At 37.0% G+C, this 24,709-nt stretch overlaps 1 protein-coding gene across 4 annotated transcripts in view; it reads left to right on the top strand.

Moving 5' to 3' along the window:
• LOC127976630 (disks large-associated protein 2-like) overlaps positions 1-24,709 on the top strand; it is a 102,857-nt gene that overhangs the window by 50,531 nt on the left and 27,617 nt on the right. For 2 of the 4 annotated variants that reach the window (XM_052581206.1, XM_052581205.1), the window contains 5 exons: positions 5,318-6,459; positions 17,390-17,583; positions 21,829-21,897; positions 22,582-22,741; positions 23,521-23,740. In XM_052581206.1, the coding sequence (XP_052437166.1) occupies positions 5,386-6,459; positions 17,390-17,583; positions 21,829-21,897; positions 22,582-22,741; positions 23,521-23,740 (1,717 nt within the window). In that variant the 5' untranslated portion in view covers positions 5,318-5,385. Of the gene's footprint in view, positions 1-3,372; positions 3,698-5,317; positions 6,460-17,389; positions 17,584-21,828; positions 21,898-22,581; positions 22,742-23,520; positions 23,741-24,709 lie in introns of those variants that run through there. The other 2 variants (XM_052581204.1, XM_052581203.1) reach the window with 2 other exon arrangements.

Here is a 24,709-nt window from a genome sequence, read left to right as displayed (position 1 = left end):
GGTCTGACACATAATAAGTTACTTTTTCAGAGCTTTAATTTTTATTTTAGCAATATGTATAGTTTTCTTGCATGATTAGGATATGTTAACAAGTTAATTTTCATGTCAATTACTATTGGGAATTAGATCTCATAGGGTTTCCTCAACTGTGGTATTGTGACTTGATTGTTTAATATTAAGATTCAGTAAAGAAGCAGCTGAGATGGGGAGTCTTTGCATGTTTTTTAATTTTTGGGTTGAAACTAATATGCAATGTGGTACAATAGGTGCCGTTCATGAAGCTGTAAAACATGACTCTTTTGGGTTCTGACTTCACTACCGCCGTGTTCTTAAATACTTCATAAATTGAAAGCATTTCTGCAAAGATCTAAAATTGTTTCTGTCACATGACACAGCTGAAGACACATTAAGTACCAGTTACTGTGGCAACTGCAAATTTTATTTGAACTGTTTTCTTTTTTTTAAAGACTTGCTGTGAGTCTGTCTTTGAATGTTACATAAACGGGTTACTCCTGAAGGATTTCCTATAGCAAGCTGTTCTGTGTTCTTTCTGCATACTTCTGTGTTCAGACAATTTCAGGCCAGCTTCATTGTATGTACCCACCAGCTGCAGGTATAGCGTCATGATTTATGAAGCACATTTCATCTCTCAGATTCTGCTGCAGCAATATAAAGAAATACAATGCTACCCTGCATTTTGCAAAGACACATTTAAAATCTTTTACAATATTTATTCAGCAAATGATCTAACCAATTAAAAGTATAGTTTGTTAAACTCTTTTATCATCTTTCCGTTCAACCTGTCTTTATGCCAAATATTTGACTTTATACTGCTGGAATAAGCATGTTTTACTACACTGAGAAGAACCAGGCACAGATAATAGCCCTCGTCACCGCAATGCTAATTCACTCCTTTACGATAAGCATTTAACAGGAACTCACTAGGCTTATCAGACTCCAGGAATCTCTGTCTCTCTCATGGGTAGGTGAGAACGATGTCCTTGCTCTGTAAAAGTGAGTTCATAAAATAAAGAGAGATTGTTAGAGAAAAGAAAGGGACTGCTGTGGCAATCACTTTTTAGGGGGGTGATTAATTGGAGGATTAATTGTCAAGCTGGAACAAAGTAGAACATTGCGGGAACATTCTGCTTAATGAAGCATGTTAAAGTGACAAAAGAGCCATATCTCCTGCTTTCGTATGTTTTTTACACACAATTATTCTGTCTCCTATGTTATCTGGTTTTAGGCTAATTCTAAAGCAGCATTGCATGTAATCCCAGAATACATTGCTATGAGGTCCAAGATGTATACAATTAGTTATACAGTATATGCCAGTACAAATATTGTGACATTTTTCCTTAAAAATAGACATTTTATTTGAATTTCAGCATTCATTTCAGAATATTATATTCTGAATATTATATATACGGTCTGTGTGTGTGCGCGCACAAAGAGTTTAAATACAGAAATTTCATATAATTTAAACCTTTTGTATATTATATAATAGAATTTTAGATTAAGATAAATAGATTTAGTGTGTGTGTTTGTGTCTTTTATGCTCATTATTACTGATGCTGACATCTAAGGCGAGACTTAAGAGACTTATATTTTCGGATGGGTGATGATTAGGAAGCTGCTCACTAGTTTGTCAGAGCTGATGTCATGGTGTAGTTTAGCAGTTCCATCAGGTCTCACTGCCACCTTTCTCTGGTGCTAATGTGGCGGATGAATAATTAGTCTTCAATAGCACTGCTGTAGCGACAGAGTCAGCAAAATAAAGCTTCTACCTGCTGCCCCCTGCAGAGAGACAAGGAAAGAAGGAGAGACATGACGGCGCCTGTAGCTGATTGCACTCATGCTGTTAGTATGCAGGATGTTGCAGTGAGCCGTATTTATTCAGCAGGGAAGGTCCAGGGTATGAATACTGAAATCATGAGATGAGGTGACAGGAAGTGCTTCAGGCTGTAGAGCATTGGTGAGCAGTGCCATAACACTCACACAAATCTCTAGGGCCTCAGATGACCTCCTCTGAACACGTACTTACACCAAAGGCCCTCTCCATCCACCACAGGATGGAGACCAATGAAATACAGACCTTATTTTCAAACAAATGAACAGTTAACCCCAATAAATATTGTTTTTAAATATGCAGCAGCCAGTTACACTGAAATTCACGCTATTGAAAATTGTTTGGGTTTTATTTGTAAGGTTCAACCAGCAAATATGCCAAGCCACCAGTGAAGTCAGATCCATATACAAATGACTCTTACGAGTTGGTTCTTTTGTAATGAATTGATTAAAATGACTGAATAAGTCAGAGTGATTACTGAATAAACTACTTTTGGTCATATATGACTTTACATAAACCATGTTACATACTGTTAAGTTGTTATAAATACATTAAAAAATTATTTTTGTAATTTTCTTCTTGCCTAATATGTTTGAAATTCAGGCAAGATAAAACAAAATTCATGGCATACCTGTATTTATACCTGTATAAATGTCTTTAAATGTCAATTTTTCGAAATTGAGATTTATACATCAGCTGAAAGCTGAGTAAATATGCCTTCCATTGATATATAGTTTGTTAGGATAGGACAATATTTGGCCGAGATACAACTATTTGAATATGTGGAATCTGAGGGTGCAAAAAAATCAAAATACTGAGAAAAATGCCTTTAAATTTGTCCAAATTAGTTCTCAGCAATGCATATTTCTAATCAAAAATGAAGTTTTTATATATTTAGGGTAGGAAATTTGCTAAATATATGCATGGAACATGATCTTTACTTAATATCCTAATGATTTTTGGTATAAAAGAAAAAGCTATAATTCTGACCTATACAATGTATTTTTGACTATTGCTACAAATATACCCGAGCGACTTAAGACTGGTTTTGTGGTCCAGGGTCACATATGTTGTGACTCAGCAGCTGAATTGATATAGTGCAAGTTTCTCTGCTCTCTGCAGTGAATTAGGGAGCATCTGCTTCTCTCAAGGTGATATTCTTGTGGCTGATTTAGTCCACTGGGTTTAGAAAAGCACTGTTGACTAGGTTTAGAAACGCTCTGTTGTCTGTTTTAAAAGCTAAGTGTAAAAGATAAAGCTTTTAATTTCAGTCTGCAATCTGTGCTTCTCCTCTGTTGTTGTCTCCAGATATTTTGCTGCAGTTGTGTTGGATTTGGATGAAGGAGAAATAAGCAACAACAGGCTGCTGTAAGACTATTACATCTCCGATGAGAACAGAACCATTCTGGCCTTGTCAGTTTCACCCGTCCCCTTAGATTCAGAAATGTAACATTGTGGTTTATTCCAGAGCCTTCTGGGGGTTAAGGACACAATTGCATCTCTTCGATTTTCTGATGAACAACCCTGATTTCGTGAAAGATCCTTGCTTTTAACCTTTGAAAGAACGTAATCAACTGCTTGTATTGGCCGGTGTTTACAGACGTAATCCAAATTGGACCGTTTGTTCTGAATGTGCTTTAATGTTTAATGTGATTCTCTGTGTTGTTCAGTCTCTCACAAAGTTTAATTTTAATGAAGTGCCTCTTTGTGATTCGCTATCACTCTAGAATATTCTTCCGCATGCTCAGAATAAACAAGCTTGACATTCTCCTTCAGGTCCTCTTCAATCAAGATGGACTTGGGCATCATTATGGTGTGTGCTGACCTGAGCTAAAGATCTCCTTATGGGTCAGTACTCTGTTTGTGCTCTAATTTAACACTAGGGAGGGTTTTGAATTGGTTGCTTTCCAAATTCACACAAAGATGTTTTTGCGTTTGTCTTCAGTCCAGCTCTTTGCTGCCAGTGTAAATCAGATAAATGTGCTTTCCTCTTTTCTGGGCCCTGTGTGTTTTTTCAATTGTCAATTGTGCTCAATGCTGCATTTAGTTGATCAAAAATACAGTGAAACAGTCATACTGTGAAATGTTATTACAATTTAAAATCAATATAAAAATCTATTTAAATTTACTATATTTTAAAATGTAATAAAAATGTATTCTTGTTATGGCAAAGCTGAATTTTCAGCAGCCAGTGTCACGTGATCCTTCAGAAATCATTCTAATGTGCTGAATTGGTGCTTACTGACTCCAAACCTTTGACCACAGACGCAAGTGTGCACTCAGTAATTTGTCATTTTCTTATATACTGACAGCTTGCAACTACATACCAAAGTTTATAGCCACTGATGCCATTGTAGCAATTCTCTGTTTATAATCAACTCAAATATGATTTATTTATTTGGTATGTAAAAATGTCTTAACAGAGTAATACTGGCCATAACACATATCACATGATGCAACATATCGCGATTAATTATAAATTAATTAAATATATATATACATATATTACAACTTCATCTTAGATGAAATAGTAGTTTAAATACACTACAAATGCATACTTTCTCAAAATATGAATATTTGTCAAATGATGTGCTTTCACTTGGATGTGAAAGACAACTTTAAAATTGTTAATAATACCTTGGAGTTACCAAGACTTCACTTTTGACACGGAAAAACTCATTAAAACTAACATGTTCTGTGCATTTTTTTCTCTCACTGGCAATTGAAAAATGACCTTTATTTTAATATGCATTACCCTGTACTTTCACCACATGAAAATTCCCATTAATCACCTGTGTGAAATGACATATGATCCAGCAGCATGAAATAGTTATGTCAGAAAGGGCAAACGGCTGGATGTGAAAAACAGCATTTCCAAGCCCTAGCTGTGATGAAGTTAGCGGCAGGCTGCACATATGTGGCTGTGATGAAAGATCACAGTGAATGTGGTTTTAATCTCTGAGCAGTGTCTCTCAAGGACAACTCCTGAAGCACCTCGAAGTGCTCCCTCTCTTTCCGGAGCCGGCTTTGACGGATGGCCCAGCGGTTCCGAAATGATAGGCTATTATTTTACTTTGCATTGGACAAATGGCAAGGCTTGCAACTCTGTCCTCATAAGGCCTGGCAGGACCAGATGGGGAAGATCGGCAGAGGGCTATGAGACATGCCTTTGTCCGGACAACATGATTTTATTCCATTCATGAATTGAAGTGTCGTGTTTTCCACAAGGCTGCCACATGATTGCTTGAATTCATGAAAACGCCAGCGATTTTGTAATCAGTTTGAATCCTACCAGACTGTTTTGCAAACATCCTTATTAGCAATTCCTACATGCCCATGGGGAAAATGTCACAAAATATAGTTTGCAGAAAGAATGAACAAGGCCTAAACTGATTCTGAATGCCAAAGTAAAAGCAATCAATCTCACTAATCCTCTCCGTTCTCTTTTCCTCTCTTTGTCTTTCATAGATCAGCTAGATTCATGGTCTCCACCGCTGTACTTCGATGAAGACAGCTACCCCTCCCCTCCCAGGAATATGAAAGGTTTATCAAGCGGTCGTCCTCAGCTCACCTTCACATCAGGACACACCTGTGGGCTGCCAGACTGCGATCAGTCCCTTGACCCCTTGCAGCATGTCGGCCCCGATTCCCGCTCTTCCTATCTGCTTAGTCCGACTGAGAGCTGCCCTCTGGATCCACACCGCTGCTCACCCCGCAGCTCCATCCACTCAGAGTGCATGGTAATGCCCGTTTCTATGGCATCTGACCACGTTTCCAGCAGCACCTTTCCCAGAATGCACTACAGTTCACACCACGACGGCTCGAGAGACGACAGCTCCACTTCTCACGGTGGCGGCGGCAGTGGAGGGGTCAGTGTTGGCGGTGGGGGTGGCGGGTCTGGGAAGATGAATCGTATTCCTGCGAACCTATTGGACCAGTTCGAGAAGCAGTTGCCAATTCACAGAGACGGGTTTCACACGCTGCAGTACCAGCGCACGTCTGCAACCACCACAAGCAGCGAGCAGCGCAACGAGAGTCCTGGGCGCATCCGCCACCTGGTGCACTCCGTCCAGAAGCTCTTCACCAAGTCCCACTCGCTGGAGGGGTCATCCAAGATGAACGGCACCAAGGGAGACTCTCGCTCAGACAGCGGACACCACCACCACCACCATCACGGACACCACCATGGGAACCACAAACACAGCAAACGGAGTAAGAGCAAAGAACGCAAGTCAGACTCCAAGCAACGCTCAGGGATAGCAGGCTGGTGGAGTTCTGACGACAACCTGGACAGCGACAGCACCTACCGGACTCCCAGCATCATGAGTCGCCACCACGGAGATCATATCACTCACTGTTACCCGGACACAGGCCATGGGCACTTTGGCGACCTTTCGCTCAAGACCTCTAAGAGCAACAACGATGTGAAATGTTCAGCGTGCGAGAGCATCGCTATGGCCCCCGAGGGCAAATTTATGAAGCGCAGCTCGTGGTCAACCCTGACGGTCAGCCAAGCTAAAGAAGCCTACCGCAAATCTTCCCTCAACCTGGAGAAACCAACCATGCCTCAAGATCTGAAGTCCTCCATGAGGCCTTGTAATTATTTGCAGGTGAGATATCATTCACGAAGACCTTGATTGCTGGTGATGCTGTGCTGTAAGATAGTAGTTCTCAACCATTGGGCCTCAACAGACTTCCATAAGGATGTCAAGATGACTTAAAATAAACTAAAATGCAACTTTGTACAACTGAAAATGTACAGAAAATATACCAAATATATACAGTATCCTAATTATAAATTCCTTTCTAGACGTGGAAGAGACATGCTTATTAAAATCTTTTTTGAATATACAGCACATTTCTGTATTTTAGCCGAAAATATTCATATGGTAGTAAATTCATATTGTTGTTTTGAAAATTCTTATCCTTAATCCGTATCCATAAAATCAGAATTATCTTTGTGGACAACGTGAGGCCTTTCAGTCAAAAAAGTTGAGAACTACAGCTGTAAGAAGAGATTTTTGGATGTCTGTGTTTGTGAGAGGAGTAAATATGAAGTTGTGCTATTCATTTTCAAAACAAACCTCTGTATGGCTGCTTTCTGATCCAAGGCTTATTGGTGCCTGTAGATTGTTGTTTAGGATTCAGAGGGTTCCCAAAAGAGTCAAAAGTAATAGTCCACTGGAAGGGTTGTTACAAAGGTGGGAATATGTTGTTTACGCTAGTGGAGAATATAGCCCGATTGAAATATGTGTGTGTGTGTGTGTGTGTGTGGGCGTGTTGTTGTGAGATGCTAATGTGCTAAATTAAGAGGCGGATTTATTGGTCCTGTCACTCCGACTAGACCAGTTAGTTCCTGTTTTTTATGTACGGAATTATTGCAAACAATGAGTCATATTGATTAGCATTGATCTTTCTGTGCTAACGTGTGATTTTCCAAATGCATTGCATTTCGTCGGAATGCATTATTCATGGTGCTGTCAGACCACTGAAAATAGCTACTTGCTGTTTTCTAGTCCATATTTACAATTAGGCCCCTTTATCCTAAATATGGATGCTGAATTATCACAGGTTAGCATTGTAGCAAACTGCAATCAGTTTCCAAAATTGCTGAAATGAATCACATATCTATCACAAAGTACAGCTACTATGCAAATACTTGTCCTGATGGGGTCATCACTGTGTTTTAGAACATGCCCATGGCATCTTTTTAATAGCACTAGGCCAACGTTAAAGAAGACAGTGATACTGATTCAGTTAATTCATCCCATTTTGGAATATGATTGTTGTTTCAGCCACTCTTTATATTAAGATAATGCTGTATTCTTATTTTAATTCGAAGCTGTTTGACCAACATAGCTTTACTGGCTAGTTAAGGAGCCAGGTGTAGAGAGCAACATCTCAAAATAGGCTAGCATCCAAAAGACAACGTATGCTGGTCTGTCAGAGCTAGTTTGTATTGCAGATGTCTGACTCAAGCAGTTAGATCAGGAGGTACAATGAAAAAAAAACACCCTTAGTAAACATCTGCTGACACAGCAGCCTCCACCAGTCCTGGACTTATGCAATAGCACAGCAGAAGCAGCGAGGCTGATGGCCCCATTGAGATAATTAATGAATGGATGGATCTGAGTGTTTCCTCAGGGAAAGAAAGAATCCAGAGAGAAAGAGAATCTCAATCAATATTAAGTTTTACATTTTAGAGGCTTTTGGAGACCTCATTCGGGTACCACTCAGTCAACTTAGACAATACTGAGCTATACCCTCTGTATATTTTGGCAATGGCAATGATAGGAGATGAATATGCCTGAGTTATCCTTAAGTAAATATGCTACTGTTAAGCTGATACTGTCAGTGGTCAGTGAGGTTAATATTGTGTAAAAGGTACAGAAGGTGTCACTGTGGTAGTACCTGGACATCCTGAAGTCCATATGCCTCCTCTAGATTTAATTTATCTTTATAACAACATTGTGGGAAAGCTTGCTATAGGATTGTGTCTTTGCCCACTAAGAATTGTACCTTTACAGGTCACACAAGATGCAAAATCCTCTTTTAACTTACAAAACAAACCCATTTTTCTTTCAACGAAAAGTGCAAAACTACTTTCAGCATCCATTTTTTTAAAAGGCCAGTGGGGTTTTTTTTGGTCAGTAATAACTGCTAATTCTAATTTCAGCTCAAATGGATCTTTGACAAATATGTAGACTTTTACTGAGGGATGAAAGCAGCCTCTTTCCGTCTGTCTTTCTAAGTACAGCAATTAGCTTAGTATTTCAAATATGTCCAAATGGATAAAACATCAGCCTGCAGAAAAGGACAGAAAACGGCCCGCAGTCAATGACTGTGATGCATCTCTGGGTCAGGCATTTAATAGGTTCTCTCAACCCCAACAAAAAATAGTCTGTGCCGTCTATCACGCTGGTGCTATTTTTGGCTGCTGTTATCAATGCAGCCCGCAGTGACGCAAACTCTCCGGGAGGGACGTGCGCCCCTTCACTCTGATGGTCCGGTGTCCTGAGCTGTGTGATAGCAATAAAGCAGCTATTTTTAGTGTGTGTTCATCATGGCGGTCACCATGGTGAATAGATTGAATCATTAGCTGAGATTGTGATTTGGATCAAAATCAATGCTAAATGGTTTATGAGATGACTTTTGGCAAGGGTTTCCTCCACATTTCAACACTTCTTACATAAATCATTGATCATGTTATGAGGAGCACAGTGGCTCACTTCATTGTGGGCAGAAGCCTCAGTGCTGTGATGGATAGCAAAAGAGTTCAAACTGGCTCCTAAAATTTGAAAGTGGTTTCAAGTGGATTTTAAATGCTACTTCCTTCTATACTATTTATGTTTATATAAAATATCTTTGAGAATTAAGTTGCTTGATTTGTGTTGGTTGAAAAAGTTTTTCTGCAGATCACTTACTTTAAACTGGCAGATCTGCTCCACCTCTTTCAAGCTTAATCAGATAATTTTTCTCCTATTAGGAGTTTATATTAAGACTTTTCATTTCTTATGAGCTATCTTTCGGATTATGGATGCTGTATTAAAATGCATGTAAACGTAGCAACTGATTTCACTGTCTGATGTAACTATTTTAAACATTTCGGCATGACTTTATGATGATATCAATCACAACGAGGTGTCCTACAGCTCAAGGCCAATCCTGATTAAAGTGTAATGGCCCATTCACACATGCTGCAAAAAAGAAAATCATTTTTTTCATCAGTATTTCATCATCTTGTGTTCTAGCAAAATGCAAATATTCTTAAAACTCAAATGGCAAATTGTCTTGTTTTAAGCGAGAAAATGGCTTTTCTTCTCTTTTTCTTGTTTTAAGCTGTTTCTTGTTTAAAAAACCCATGTGTTTAGTTGGAAGGCTTAGTCAAATGCTTAAAAAAACCATTGGGTTTAGTAAAATATGGATATTTCAAGATGCACACTGTGTTGGGGTTAGTAAGTATTATCTTTTTTTTTCTTTGTTTCTTTTTTTTCTTTTTTCTTTTTTGCATATCAGTAGACGTGCCGGTATTCGGTAATGCGATATATCACGGTAATGAATATGCACAATATTGTTATTGTGGGCACTTCTAAATACCATGAATAATTATACATTACAAATTATTCCGAATTTGTAATGCATTTTAAGAATACTTTTACTGGTCTCAACTGGTCAAAATGCACAACACCGCTGTATGCTGCTTTAAAGAGTGTGCACTCTGATGTAAACAGGCATGTATGAGTACACGTGAGAGACGTGATGAATGAAAGCACTTTCACTCTCTGACAGCAGATGGCGCTAAACTGAAGAAAATACAATATTACCATAGAAACCCCATAAATAAAGCAGCTGCACTACTTTCTAAAACGTATTAAATAATTTGAATAGCCATTCAGATTTGTGTATTCGCTATGGTGTTCATCACAGCGCCAAATACTTAAATATTTAGACTTAATAGGCTATTCATTTACAAACTTGTAATCTGGACTACTACATGCCTTAGATATTGTTTGAAAGTGTTTTGATTCTTTATTGTTCGTTCACACAGCTTCATAAGTTAACATTAGATACAGTAATTCATTTGTTAACATAAACTGCCATTGAAATATTCTTCTTATCATTCATTAATCTTAGGTATTCCAATATTTAATAACACATTGTTAAAATCAAAAGTTGCAACTGTGTTATTTAATGAACTAACATGAACTAAGACTTGTATTTTTTAAATAAAGATGAATAACTTCTGTACCAAATGTAGCTATTGCTCATGGTGAATGTTAATGGTTAATTAATGAGGTCTTATTGTAAAGTGATACCGACTGGTCTTTATAGTTATTTTGCACTTTAATCTGTGTAAAACGTTTAACTTTACAGTATATACTTTTCTGTATTGATTTATTGTATTTAAATATTCAGTTATTTTTGTTATAAGAAAAAAAGTTATTAAACCTGTTATACTGTATTATGGCCAACTAAATTTTAATATCGGTATAATTCCGTATATGGTGATAAAAGCATTAGCAATTAATCGCAACATGAAAATTTGATACCAGCATATCCCTACACAGCAGAGATGAATCAAATTGATCAAAAGTGACAGTAAAGACTTCTTTTTCAAATAAATGTTGTTCTTTTCATCAGAGATTCTATTCATGTATTTATCAGAGATTCCTGAAAATTGTATGGTTTCCTTAAATTTTTTTAAACAGCTTTCAACATTGATAACAATAATATGTTACCTGAACAATGAAGCCTGAAGTAATGGCTGCTAAAAATTCTGCTTTGCCATCAGAAGAATAAATAACATTTTCAGATTTACTGAAATAGTTGGTGTTTCCACTGCCGAATCCCTTAACATTGCTGTCGGGTTGTGTTACTGGCAAACTTTTGAAAATCTACTCACAAATTAGATGTATTGCTTGTAAAAAATAAGATGTCATTCCTACTAAAAATGTGCATTCTGAATGGTAATTTGTTTGTATATAAATCGCAGCAGTGCTTAATACATCATATCATGAAGAAGATGAATGCTCCTAAGTCCTAACTAACTTGGGACGATGACAATTGGCTTTATGATGAATGTTGCATGAATAAACAACACAAACAAAAATGTGCATGTATGTACGTATATATGTATGTATTTGAATGTATGTTGATGAGCTCACCAAGCAAATTCCAAGCCAATAGGGTGTTTGGCAATAAATAAATCAATAAACAAACAGGAAAACATTCCATGCTTATGCAGTAGACATTGGTCAGGCTCATCTTTGGTAGCTCCATTGAAGGCATCTTGAGTAAAACAGCTGTATATTTAATGAAGCACAAAAAAACTGAATATGTTTTTCATGCCTAATGTTTGATAATCCTCCTGCATGTGGGCAGAGACATAATCATGTAAAGAGGTGCATTTGCTCATAATATTACGTCTTCAGTGTATTTCCTAAACTCAACTACAAGAGGAGACAGATGATGTGTAATTTAGTATTTTCAGTCCCATCGGTAGCCGCCATATCACATACCATTTACATAAAACTGAACTTCTCTCAACTTCATCTGAATGTCCTTAAGAGCAGCACTGAAAGTCAGGAATGAAGTATTCAAACATTATGACTTTGACATTTCAATAGATGTTGGCAAACATTGCTGGGACTAGTCCACTGCACTGTGAACATCAGAAATATTCACTCCCTGAATGATAAAGGATCATGGGAGTTTTAAATGAACAGACCTCTCCAGCTGAGCCCTGCATTGTCTAACCTCAAACTTTCACACTCTTGCACAGAGTTTACCCTTCTCATTATGATTCCACCTTGCTCTTTCTCTCTGTATTCTTCACCTGCATCTAAAGGCTACTAGAAGAGAAGATTGCATTTTAATAGATTTTCTGATAGGTCAGTGAAGGTGAATCTAATAACCAATTAATACGACTGTTTACAAGCCAAAAGGAGCCAAACAGCAACTCCTTCCACTCTCTCTCTCTCTCTCTCTCTCTCTCTCTTTCTCTCTATCTTTCTCTCTCTCTCTCTCTCTCTCTCTCTCTCTCTCTCTCTCTCTCACACACACACACACACACACACACACAAACACACACACATATGGACACAAAGAGCCCCCGTCTCGACAACAACTCAATAAAATGTGAGAGTCAGACAACTAAAGAGGTCAGACACAGCTGTGTGTGTGTGTGTGCGTGTGTGTGTGTGTGTGTGAAGATGGGTAAGGGAATGCTGGTGACAGCAGATGCTATTTGTGTTGTTGTTTGTCCCCTAAATGAGCTTGAACATGTTTAGACTTTCAGAGGAGATAATCACAAACACTTGTTCAAAAACAAACACGTAAATTAGCTTTAATATTTCATTTGTTTAACTAGCTTATACTGAAAAAAAAATGCCATGCATCATTAACATTCAGTGCTTCTCTGAATTAGTTTTTTTCATCACTGTAATATTTTGTGTTTTGTGATTTTAAACAAACTCTGATGAGGAAAGCTTTTTTCATGCTTTGGGGTCAATTTGAAATATTTTAAACATTTTTGAAAGTTTCTTATGTTCAACAACACTGCATTTATTTGATAAAAACAGAAATATTATGAAATAAATGGTTTCTATTTAAACATTTTTTTAATGCATTTTTTTCAGTGATGGCAAAGCTGAATTGTTTAGAAGTCATTAATCCAGTCTTCATTGTCACATGGTTCTTCAGAATATGCTACTAATTTCAATAAACACTTCTTATCAGTTGCTTATAGAGATATTGAGTTATATAAAAAAGTAAAAAAATAAATAAATAAAACATCTACTATTTATTTATTTAAATCCTAATGACCTTAAACTTTTACAGAAAAGTAAAAAAAAAAAATTATTATGCAATTTACAGTACAACTATAATGTGTAGTATATTTTATAAATGTGTATATGTATATATCATAGGATTTGAACCTCCAGCTCCTGCACATTCTTCAGTTTTCCAGCATCTTCTGCACATTTGAACCCTTTCCAGCAGTGACTGTATGATTTTGTGATCCATCTTTTCACACTGAGGACAATTGGGGGACTCAAAAATTAACTATTATATAAGCTGAAAACATTTACTGATGTTTAAGGCGGCTACACAATAGAGTGGGGATGCACCCCTTTAGGACTATGTAATTTTTTTCTGTTAAACCAAAGATAAATGTGTTCAGAAAAGTTATCATAGTTTCAGTGACAATGACTCAAATTATAAACAAAGTATGACAAATGTCCACAGTTTTCATGTTATTCGATTCGAAGCACCCCATGGGTGGGAAAAAATGCCCCCTAGTTGGTTTTCTTTAATCATTTACAGCAAAATCGGTTTTTACTTAAAATGAAAAATAATGTAATCTATAATTATGATTTACAAAATTATAATTACCTATTTGAAACATTTTTATTAGCTGATATGACATCTGGCTGGCTAGCTAACTAGCTACCTGATGCTAACTTGAGGTATTTTGTATATAATATCTAAATATTTTAGAACTAATTAATAATAACTAAGAAACTAACTAATAAGAATATATTTGATGGGAAAACAAAGGATTTGATGAACAGACTAACTACAGTAATTGCTCATTGCCCACTGGGGGAGTTTTACACCACAGAATAAGTTAAAAAAAAAAAAGTATAATAATATAAATAACATGTACTCACTATCTAAAGATCCTGCTTTTCTCATATCACATAACTGTGATGTTCTACAAAACAACAAGCTTTAAAAACTTTTTTCCTTTACTGCTGAAAATTAGATAATTTACTGTGAAATACTGTGTAAGCTTCTTGGTGAAAACTTCAACATCACCCCTGTCAACGTAATTCATAGTTACATTAAAAAAATGATCTTGATTTAATCTTGTGGTTATTTTGGGAAAAACAATAGTGGGGCATTTTGTTGCATTCATCATACCAGTGGGGCACAGCCAGCTTTATAATTTCATATGAATTTCATATTTCTTTGCTACTCCCATTGTGTGAAAATAATGTCTAAACTACTTTTGTATAAAGTGTATAGCATAATCTTCATCAGTTAATAAGTTTCCACTGTCACACATTATATAGTCATACGGGCCATCCATACTGGGAACTCGAATTTTAGTGATTTATCAAGAGTTTTACACCACAGATTGTGTCTGTCCTCTGGCGTTTTTGGTTAATTAAATGTCTAAAAATATCAAACTCCTCAAGACTTAATTAACCTAAAGACTTCTATGGATTATGTGTGTGTGTGTGTGCGCATGTGTGTGTGTGTGTACAAGGGTGTCTGTGACATTTACTCATTTTCATTGACTCCTGGATCAGAATCATTCTTCTTGCAGAATGCTAAAGAGCTACGAGGCTGCTCAAACGTGCCCCTTGTCACCTGGTCAGAGGCTATCTGATAAACAAAAGGTTTTGGTAGAAGAACACAGAATTAATCGAGCTGTTTATATTAAATGTCACGTGCTCGGGTCAGTGTTGGGTGTAACGCGTTACTGTAATTAAATTACTTTTCCACTGAAAAAGTAAAGTAAGCGATTACTGCTAATTTTTAGGTAATTTAAGCAATAATCTTCACCTCCAGCAAATCATGACTGATTAAGCTGAACCCAAGAAACAGTTTTCACAAATTTAGTTTAGATTTTTAGAGTTTCTTTTTTATGTTTTTGAGAGGGGGGAAAAAGCCTCAACATTTATTTTGAAATAAGGCTCCATCATATTTTAAAATATTTTTCATAAATGTTATAATAATACATTACATTTTTTTCATGTGATAGCAAAGCAGAATTTTCAGCAGCTATTAATCCAGTTTTCAATGTCACATGATCTTTCAACGATCATTCTGATTCGCTGATTTGGCGCTCAAGAACATTTAATCAGCAACTGTTGTGCTGCTTAATATTTTTGTGGCTCTTTTTGTGGCTCTGTGACACATCTTTTGGATTCTTTGATGAATAGAAGGTTCAATAGATCACTTTTAGGCTGATTTTGGTTTCATTTGGAAATCTTGAAAGCATCAGTCCCCCTCCACTGTAATCACATGGAAAAGAGCGACCAGCGCAGTTCTTCAAAATCCTCCTTTTGTGTTCCACAGAAGAAGGAATGCCACAGTTTGGTTGTAATGAATTCATCTCTTGGCCTATAAAACTGTTGAGATGTATTGCTCTGAGAGGAGGTTTTCAGAGTACTGATGTAAAGTAGTGTTCTGAAGGTTATGAGGATGAGGACGGTTGCTAGGTGACAAAATTGCTCTTTATAAGTGTGAATAGAGAATGTGTCATAAATATGTCAGTGTCTTTTTTCTGTCATGTGATCCGTCACTGGGGTATCAGATCTGAGTGAAACGTTGTTCATTCACAAGAAGAGAGACATTAAGCATACAAGATCATGACAACAGCAGTAATATTACTCAGTCACTGCCCACAAGTAAAGATAGTCTGTGATAAGTGTTTTCTGTGAAGATGTTCTTGGGGAAAGTGCCAGGAAGTAAATGCCAGCTGGGATAGGTGATGGATAACAGTCGTGACAATGTCACCGTGTCAGCGGTGTTGGCAATGAATTGTGTTGAGGAGTCTGTTTTAATGAGCATCCAGCCATTTCCTGCATACGCTGTTCTTATTTTCTTGGTCTTGCTGACTGCTTAGTAAACAGACATACCTACTAAGGAAGTTTTTTAACTCTTCACTTAAAGAAAAGCTTTCTTTTTCACTTAGTCAGATCCTAAACCTACTCTTCTAGCACTTTTCAAGAAATCGTTGAAAAAAAAAGGCCTGAAACTTATTTTCAGTGTTGTGGGATCTCCAACTGCATTTTAAAAGTAGACTGTTAAAGTTTCGAATGGTGTCTTACTCTTAACAGTACGACCAAAAATGACAAAGTATTTACATTTTTTTTTTGGTGTTATCAGGAAAAAATGCGGTAACACTTTAGAATAAGGTTCCATTAGTTAATGTTAGTTAACTACTTTCGTTAACATGAACTAAGCAAGAACAATCCTTCTACAGCATTTATAAGTCTTAGTTCATGTTAATTTCAACATTTACTAATGCATTATTTAAATCAAAAGTTGTGCTTGTTAACATTAGTTAATGCACTGTGAATTACCATGAACTAACAATGAATAACTGTATTTTCATTAACTAACATTAACGAAGATGAATAAATACAGTAATAAATGTATTATTCATTGTTTGTTCATGTTAATTAATACATAAACTAACATTAACTAATGGAACCTTATTCTAAAGTGTTACCAAAAATGCCACTGAACACGCCCAAGTGTTCGCCAACCTCAACAGGTACTGTAATAAGCATTACATTCATAAATAAATAATAGCCCACATGAGTAAATGGCTTACAAAATGGCTTCTAGTGGCCACTAGGAACAAATTATGTTTTATGTTAATTGATATAATATATTTACTAAATTAAAATACATATATGTAGGCTTGATGGTTTTTTTTTTTTTGGATAACAGGGTTGAATGAATAAACTTGATAAATGTAGTCAACACTTCTGTTTGTGTAAAAGATATGAACATGGAATGAGGTTGTTTATATGCGGTATAACACTTCATCTATAATAGTTGTGTGCTATTTCATTTTATTATGTAAACTATTTCATAATCATGAAAACTGCAGGAAAAGCTGTCATACATTACAGTTGGTGAGGACATCAGCATGCTAACAATTAGCAGGGAGTTTGATTGACAGGCCATGTGACCAATCATAACACCAAATCTGCCATTCATGTCTGACAAAGAAACCCGACAGGAAAGTAAATTAATGTCTGTGGACTTGAACTTGAAAAATTGTGTTTATTGACATCTTTCCTCAGGTGAAACAAGAAACTTTCTCATGTTAACATACAATTTAGCAGCAGTAACGAAGGAGAGTGGGTCTTTGCGAAGAGTCAATTCTGTTATTCTTATCCCTCTTTTCAGCATATTTTGTGACAGTACAGTATATATAAAGGCATGTGTGGAAGGTGTGTCTGTGCTGTAATATATACCCATTATATGAGATCACAATTTATGAACATACAGGTCCCCCAGGATGAATGGGGAGGGAGAGATGAGGAGATCCCGTGCAGAAGGATGAGGAGCAGCAGTTACGTTAAAGCCATGGGTGATCAGGACAGCGGAGACTCCGACGGCAGCCCTAAAAACTCCCCACAGAAAAGTGTGCGACCTGACGCTCTCGTCAAATCCGTGCTGCAAAGACAACTTTCAGACCAGAGGTAGGATTTTTAATTAGCCAGTGACTGTCATCAGAAGCCGCATCTAATCAGAGGTTGCCGTGATTAATGCACCAAATCAAAAAGTAGAAAACAGGCATGCAATCATTAACCGGTTATTTATCCACAATCACAGAGGCCCAATTTCTGTGACTTTTTGTTGAATATGCAAATTGATTTTTGATCTCGTTACAAGCCATCATGAAACATCTGCAGTCACAACACAGATTGTGCATTATAGACTCTCTTGCTATGAAAATGGGACGCCCTGGTTTACCGTTTGAAACTGCCGTTTAGCTATACCGGTAAATTTGAGTAGAAAAAATTGAAGCAATTAAGATGACAAACACACATACTGTATAATCTTACAGACAAGCTGCTGAAAGTGATTGAATACACACCGACTCCTGCCATAACTGAACTTACTGCATCTGCGTCTTCATATCAAAAAGCAATGCTGTTTGTTATAGAAAGTGACCTGTGAGTCAGACATCTACTGTATGACTAAGGCAAGAGCCTTCTACAGTCTGCTGGTCATGTCATGCATTGAATATTGAATGCCTAATGCTAAATATGCCACATAAAAAGGCTTAACATTTAGTAATACCCGCAACAAAGAAGTTGCGTTCATTTTGTTTCACTTTTAAAGATGAAACTTTTGTACATTTTCTCCCAGTCTTTGTAAACATTCCAGATATTGTTCCATCTTGAGGCAGCATTGAATTTTGGGATATTCTTGTTACACTGCACCCGCTCTCTCGCACAATACCACCTGGTGCCTTTGTTCTCTCCCAGACGTGAGGATTATTTTCTGCTCTGTATTACAGGGGCTGTACACCATTATGCAAAGCTCTGAAACATGATGTTATAAATTTGGCAAGACTGCCTCTCTCAAAGTACATCTAATGAAAGAGAGTGTAGCACATCAAATGAGCTCTTCCCCGGAGTAGGTGCATGGACCAGTGCATTCACTGCTTATTATGAAAAGGTATATTTATACAGTATTAAGATTGTAAGGCGGCAGGCATTCCACAAGAAGATGCGTCCCATTATGTCTAGCTAGAGTCTAAGTTAGCTTAGCATTCAGGCCTCCAAAGAAATAATTTTCCCAAAAATCACCCTCAGGCCATCCATTGAAATATTTTTGGAGACTTTTAGCATTAAATCACTTGCTCGACAATGGATCATCTGCAGTGAATGGGTCCTGTCAAAATGAGAGTCCGAACAGCTCATAAAAACATCAAAATAATCTAGTAAATCATCAGTTGATGATAATTTAAACAAATCAATCAAGACGAACATCAATTCTTTGTTTCCATCTAAAATACAAGTCCTCAATCTATAATATTGCTTTCTACAGTGAAAAAGTTTGTTTTGCCTGAATCAGAATAGAAATATGCACAGATCAAACACCCTAATAACTGAAAACAGTCCAAAACAGTTCTATACAAATATCTGTGGATTTTGATGTGAGAGGACAACAGGGGATTTTTTTCAGCGGATGAAGCATTTTTATGGCCTGAGGGTGAAAATCACTTAAATATAAAAAAAAATTATATGTATATATATATATATATATATATATATATATATATATATATATATATATATATATATATATATTACTTTTTTTAACTTTTTCTACTTAACAAAAGTAGATCTCATGCATTATACAGTAGCAAAGCTATTTTTGTTTGTTTGTGCTGTTACTTTAAGAAAGGGTTCAACACATCATTGACTGTCTTTAGGAGTTAATTATTTAACCACATTACAAAAAGTTATTGATAATATATTTGATTTATGTTAAAACATGCTGAAATGCATCTCTACTGAAGAAAATGTTACAATAGCCATATAAACAGCATTTACATTCCTATTATTTTATTTCATTTACTTTTTCTCTTGTCATTTTACACTTTCAAATGTCATTTTAGGGTTTCAAATACAAAGATTGATTTAATCTGGGTTTTTTTTTTTCAGAGCTAGCATGTTATTCTCCTTTGGAGAATCAATGTTGTCCATGTCCCAGCAGCCACTCTTGAGATGGTTCTGCACACAATCCAAACCAAATGTTGGGCCATGTTCTGACACTTTTTGTCTATCCAAATCGAGCTATTAAATCTAGAGGAAATGGGTCACCCACCGTTGCCTTCTGTTATGAAAATCAGACTTGAGAAGACAAGCTAAAGATTCAAACAGGCCATCTGATCATCTCCAAACGACATGTGCAGGATGATGTTGTAGGCCAGTAATCTGCCTAAATATGCTCTTGTGGCTCTTCCATCTTGTGTGATGAATGCTTAAACATTTATGCTTGCCCTTGCTGTTTAAAGATTACTGACATGATAGTGATACTGACTGAGATAGATAGATAGGTAACAGTAATCAGAAAGGACACTGATTTTTTTAATTACCACAAAAAAATAAAAATAAAAATAAAAAAAGGGAAATAAATCTATAACCGTTTCCAAAAATATATGAATTTTGTTAAAAAATTATTATAATTATAAAATTATTATAAATTCTGCATTATGTAGTGGTAAAAAATGTAGCCTTACTTTTGGAACAGAGATCGATGTTACATTTTGTGCTAAGGAGAGAACAGCAGTACTTTCTGAACAGTGCGGACTTGGCAGGGCAGGGGGCGTTGTGATGCAGTGACAACATATCAAAGCATGGTAAGCTTTTAGAGTGCATGCAGGCTGATCACTCAAGACAGCCTCATTTATCTCTGCATGGCCCAGGCCCACTGATGGAAATCCTCTGAGAATATACAGTGAGAAGAAGACTGCAAAAGGGTGCTGATGACACACAGCCAGCAGCAGCTCCACAGAATGATGAGATACGCTGACCTTCAGAGGGGCTCATCACCAATCAGGGCTATTAAAGATCATCAGTTCAGTACAGCACTGCATAGTGCAGTAGTGTGGACCACCCACACATTTTAATGGCACCAGGACAGGAGTGCAAGCCACTCATAACTGCTTTAGAGTTCTTTGTGATATCTTCGTATATTGGTAATGTGCTTAGATTTTTAACAACCTGCTGAGGATATTGAGAAAAAGTCATTTAATTGCCTTCTTTGTGTTCTTTGTGTTGGCAAATTAATGCACCAAAAAGCCACATTTTTCCTCACTATTTTGAAAAGATTTCAACTTAATACATGATACAGCTCTAATGAAGCTCCCTGCAGTGATGAGCTTACACATGCTGAACATCTGCCCTCTGCAGGCTCTGAATGTATTGTAGTTACAGCATGAGGCAGAGCCTTAAATCTTCCCCGCAGCAGCAGAGAAGGATGCACACCGTGCAAACCGAGGGAGACACATTGACTGTATTGATTTTTAGAGCTCAGAGCTCAAGAATCACCAACAGCAGCATCAAATCTGTCCCTGTTTCCTGAAGAGTCTCGTCACACTCTGCGACTTCATCACCAAACACTCCAATCATGTTTTCTTCCTAAGATCTCAGATTAGAACAAGCCTTGGTTTTTTTGTCTGTTGGCTCTTCTGCAACGATATAGAAACGATAGCTGAATGGTAATTCTTTGAGCTGTGCCTGGGTGGTCTGTTTCTTACTTGCCCAGCAGAATCTTACAGCAGAAAAGTGTTCAGGAATGTGTTTGTGTGCACATTTCTGCAGATCTCAAGAGGCTTGTGTTGAGAGAGAGTGGGAGAAAGTGTGATTATATTCCTAGAGGGGACTAGCTGCAGTGTGAATTCTCTAGGAAAGATTATCCAACTAATCCCAAACTCCAATAGACATGACCAGAGTTTGAAACTGTGTTACTAACTTTTTAATCAGACATTCTTTCCAACATAGCTGCACCTGTAGTTAATGCACCTGTATTAAAAGATGTTAAATGCATATTAATATTGAGAATATTTTTTTAATGTGTAAAGATTTTCAAATGAGTAAAATTTGTGTTATGTGATATTATTATTAGACATAATAAGTCAGTTGCATACATTATGTGTAACATGCTTTATTCACTTATTTTATAGAGGATTTTATTTCTATAGAAGAAGAAGAGGTTAGAGACAGTCTTTTATTTAGTTTATTTTTAGTTTCATTTGATAAGTGTGTATATTGTTCTTAAAGTTTGTAAAAAATTAATTTGCAGTTTTTGGCTTTACACATGAATTCATTACAGATTCATTACAGATGTGATTTAACTCATGTGTTAACAAATGAAAGTTTTTCAATCATTCTCTTGATCCTAAAAGATTATCTAATTTCTGTTCACAGCTCGTACCGTTTGGACAAGTCAAGCCGGGACATGGTCAAATACCTCACCAATATCACTGCAGATTTAAGGTGAATACGATACAGACAATACACCTTTAGACTTTGTTGCATGAATAGAAAGTAAAAGACATCTAATTCTCATAATCTCCTAGTCACTCCCCTTGTTATAATATTCAGAATCTAATAGCTCTTCAAGGATCATTCTGAAGAATGACTTGTTAAACTGCATTATTATTTTTCTTTCTCTGATACTTTCCATTCTTTCCTCCCTCTTTCTTTTTTGTGGAGTCCTGTGTTGTATTTCTTGGATGTATTGAATGCACAAGCACAGTGGCTCGTTAAGTAGCCTCTAATTTGAACCGTGCTTCATTTTCCCGCATTGATTGGATGCTTTAGCACAACCAATCGAAATGCCATTTTTAGGTTGCATTGATAAATCTAGAGAAAGAGTAAGAGAGTAGGGCTGTGAAGGAAATGAATACATGATTTAACAAATGTTACAGTTTTTACTTTATGACTCACAATTCCGAGAAAAAAAGTCAGAATTATGAGATGTAAACTAGCAATTATGAAAAGTCATTATTGTGATATAAATAGTTGCAATTACCTTTTTTTTAAAAATAAAAAATAATTCAGTGGCGGAAACTGACTTCCATTTATAGATACATAGATAATATTCATATATGTCTTTCTTCTCTCTTATTACCTTTCTTTCCTTTCATTGTTGTCTTCACTGCATTTTTTACTACATAGTCAAAGCTACCATCTTCATACCTCTAGGGAAATCCATCCCAGCATCACACTGGAACCATCTCCCAACTACAACTCGCCGAAGTTCCGCTCCAGGAACCAGAGCTACATGAGAGCGGTCAGCACCCTGAGCCAGGCCAGCTGCGTCAGCCAGGTCAGCCAGGTGAGAGTCACATCTGCCCGGCTTCTCAAAGCTCAAGGTAATCCAGGGTTTTTTAGCATCACAGCGCCAAAAACCACAACACATACAGAGGATTTAAGGCCATTTATATATAATGTGGTTGTGTTTGTCTGTTTTTAAATTGTCTGATTTATCAGCCTCTAACATCTAAATCTCTCTCTTAAAGTGAAGTGATAAAGGTTTTATTGATTTGGCTTGAGGTCCTACAGCATGGATTTCATTACCCATACCCCCATTTTGCACATGCACCCCTTCTCGCTTTCTAAGCGGCATCAGTGGCTTGCTGTGGTCATTAGAGGATAATTCCCTCTCAATGGAACACGATGGCAATCTCGGATTTTAGAGATTGCTAAATGGGAATCTGATGGGTAATAAGAATCCTATCAGACAAGTTCAGCTTGACTAGACAGATATCGCTTTATCACAGAGATGCTCATCTCAGATTTTTCGAAGCGATTTAAGAAGGTATTGCTAAGGAATGGGAAGGATTCGACGAAAGCATTTCATTTCCTCAGACTCGTGCAGGAAGACTTGGTGTTTGATCCGCAGAGATTCTGCCGTGACCATGACGTGATTTTTATCTCGTGTACAATCCTGTGTAGATAAGATTAGACTGCACACTGGGACCGAGGGAGAAATATAGGCCAAACAGCAAATAAACCCCAGAAAATAGAAGAAAACAGAGTGAGGAATAAAGAAGGGAGTTTGGTTGGACGAAACATGCTGTGATATATATTGTCTTGGTTTTTCTGGTTCTGCAGGTGAGCGAGACCGAGGTTAATGGCCAGTTTGAGTCGGTGTGTGAATCCGTGTTCAGCGAGGTAGAGTCTCAGGCCATGGATGCTTTGGACCTGCCGGGCTGCTTTAGAACCCGCAGCCACAGTTACCTACGAGCCATCCAGGCCGGATTCTCACAGGACGATGACTGCGTCCCCTCCATGACATCGTCCACTGTCACCTCCACCATCAGGTCCACCACAGGTAAGTGGGCTTTCCTTGTCAATAACCATGCACATCTGTGTCTGGTCTCAGCTTGTGTTTGTCTCAGAATAGAAGTTGCAGAAGGATTCCTGAGAACTTTCTTACTGTTTTCATTAAAACTGACTTATGTTTGCCTCCAAGCCTTAATTAAGCACAGGTGTCCATGCCAAATAAACTAGAGAATATATATCTCCTACCAGCCTTGAAACAGTTTTTTGGAAATTTGCATTATTCAGAATGTCTCTTGGCTGGGAGGTGGTGAAGAAAAAAAGATTATTTGGCTATTTACAGTTTACCTTGCACATCCTATTGAAGTTAATAGCCAACTGGCAATCAATTCCATTTTACTTCCTTGTCAAAGCCAATTTTTACTCTCTTTTGGTGCAAATATTCATTTAATGCTACAATATCCTCATGGGATACGCATAGTTTGATTCTAATCCTCAAGGCTTTAGTGCATAACTAAGTCAGTTTTGTGAACTTTTAAATGATGAATATGCAATTTAAAAAACAAAATGCCAGAACGCTTAGTTTAGTGTTTAAGATTTGCATGACTTAATTGTTGAGAGCGTAGATGCTGAATCCTCTGGAAGAGTTAAAGATTCAAGGATTTGTAAATTAAATTCAGATGAGAGGCAAAGCTGTTCATCAAGATGATTATTTTGAATGAATGCATTGTATTATGTGTAGCATGGCATGCTTGCATGTGAACTGCTTACAGTCGAGTGATTGATTTGTGTACGGCTTCATAACCCAGGTAAGTGCTGGTGTGCCTCAGAGCATAAGAATATGAACCCTATTGAATTCAATCCCCAAATTTTGTGGCAAACAATAACATGGTGAAAAGTGACAAATCCATTTTTTTATTTTTTTATTGTATCCAAATTAAGATATGACCTTTTTATTCTTCCACTGTGTGTTTTGTCTCTCAAGATTTTCAATTTGGATCTCTACCTTGTCCTATTTTCT

The sequence above is a fragment of the Carassius gibelio genome, chromosome B17 (genome assembly GCF_023724105.1).
Source record: "Carassius gibelio isolate Cgi1373 ecotype wild population from Czech Republic chromosome B17, carGib1.2-hapl.c, whole genome shotgun sequence".
Lineage (NCBI taxonomy): Eukaryota > Metazoa > Chordata > Actinopteri > Cypriniformes > Cyprinidae > Carassius > Carassius gibelio.
This window is presented reverse-complemented; position numbering and strand designations above follow the sequence as displayed.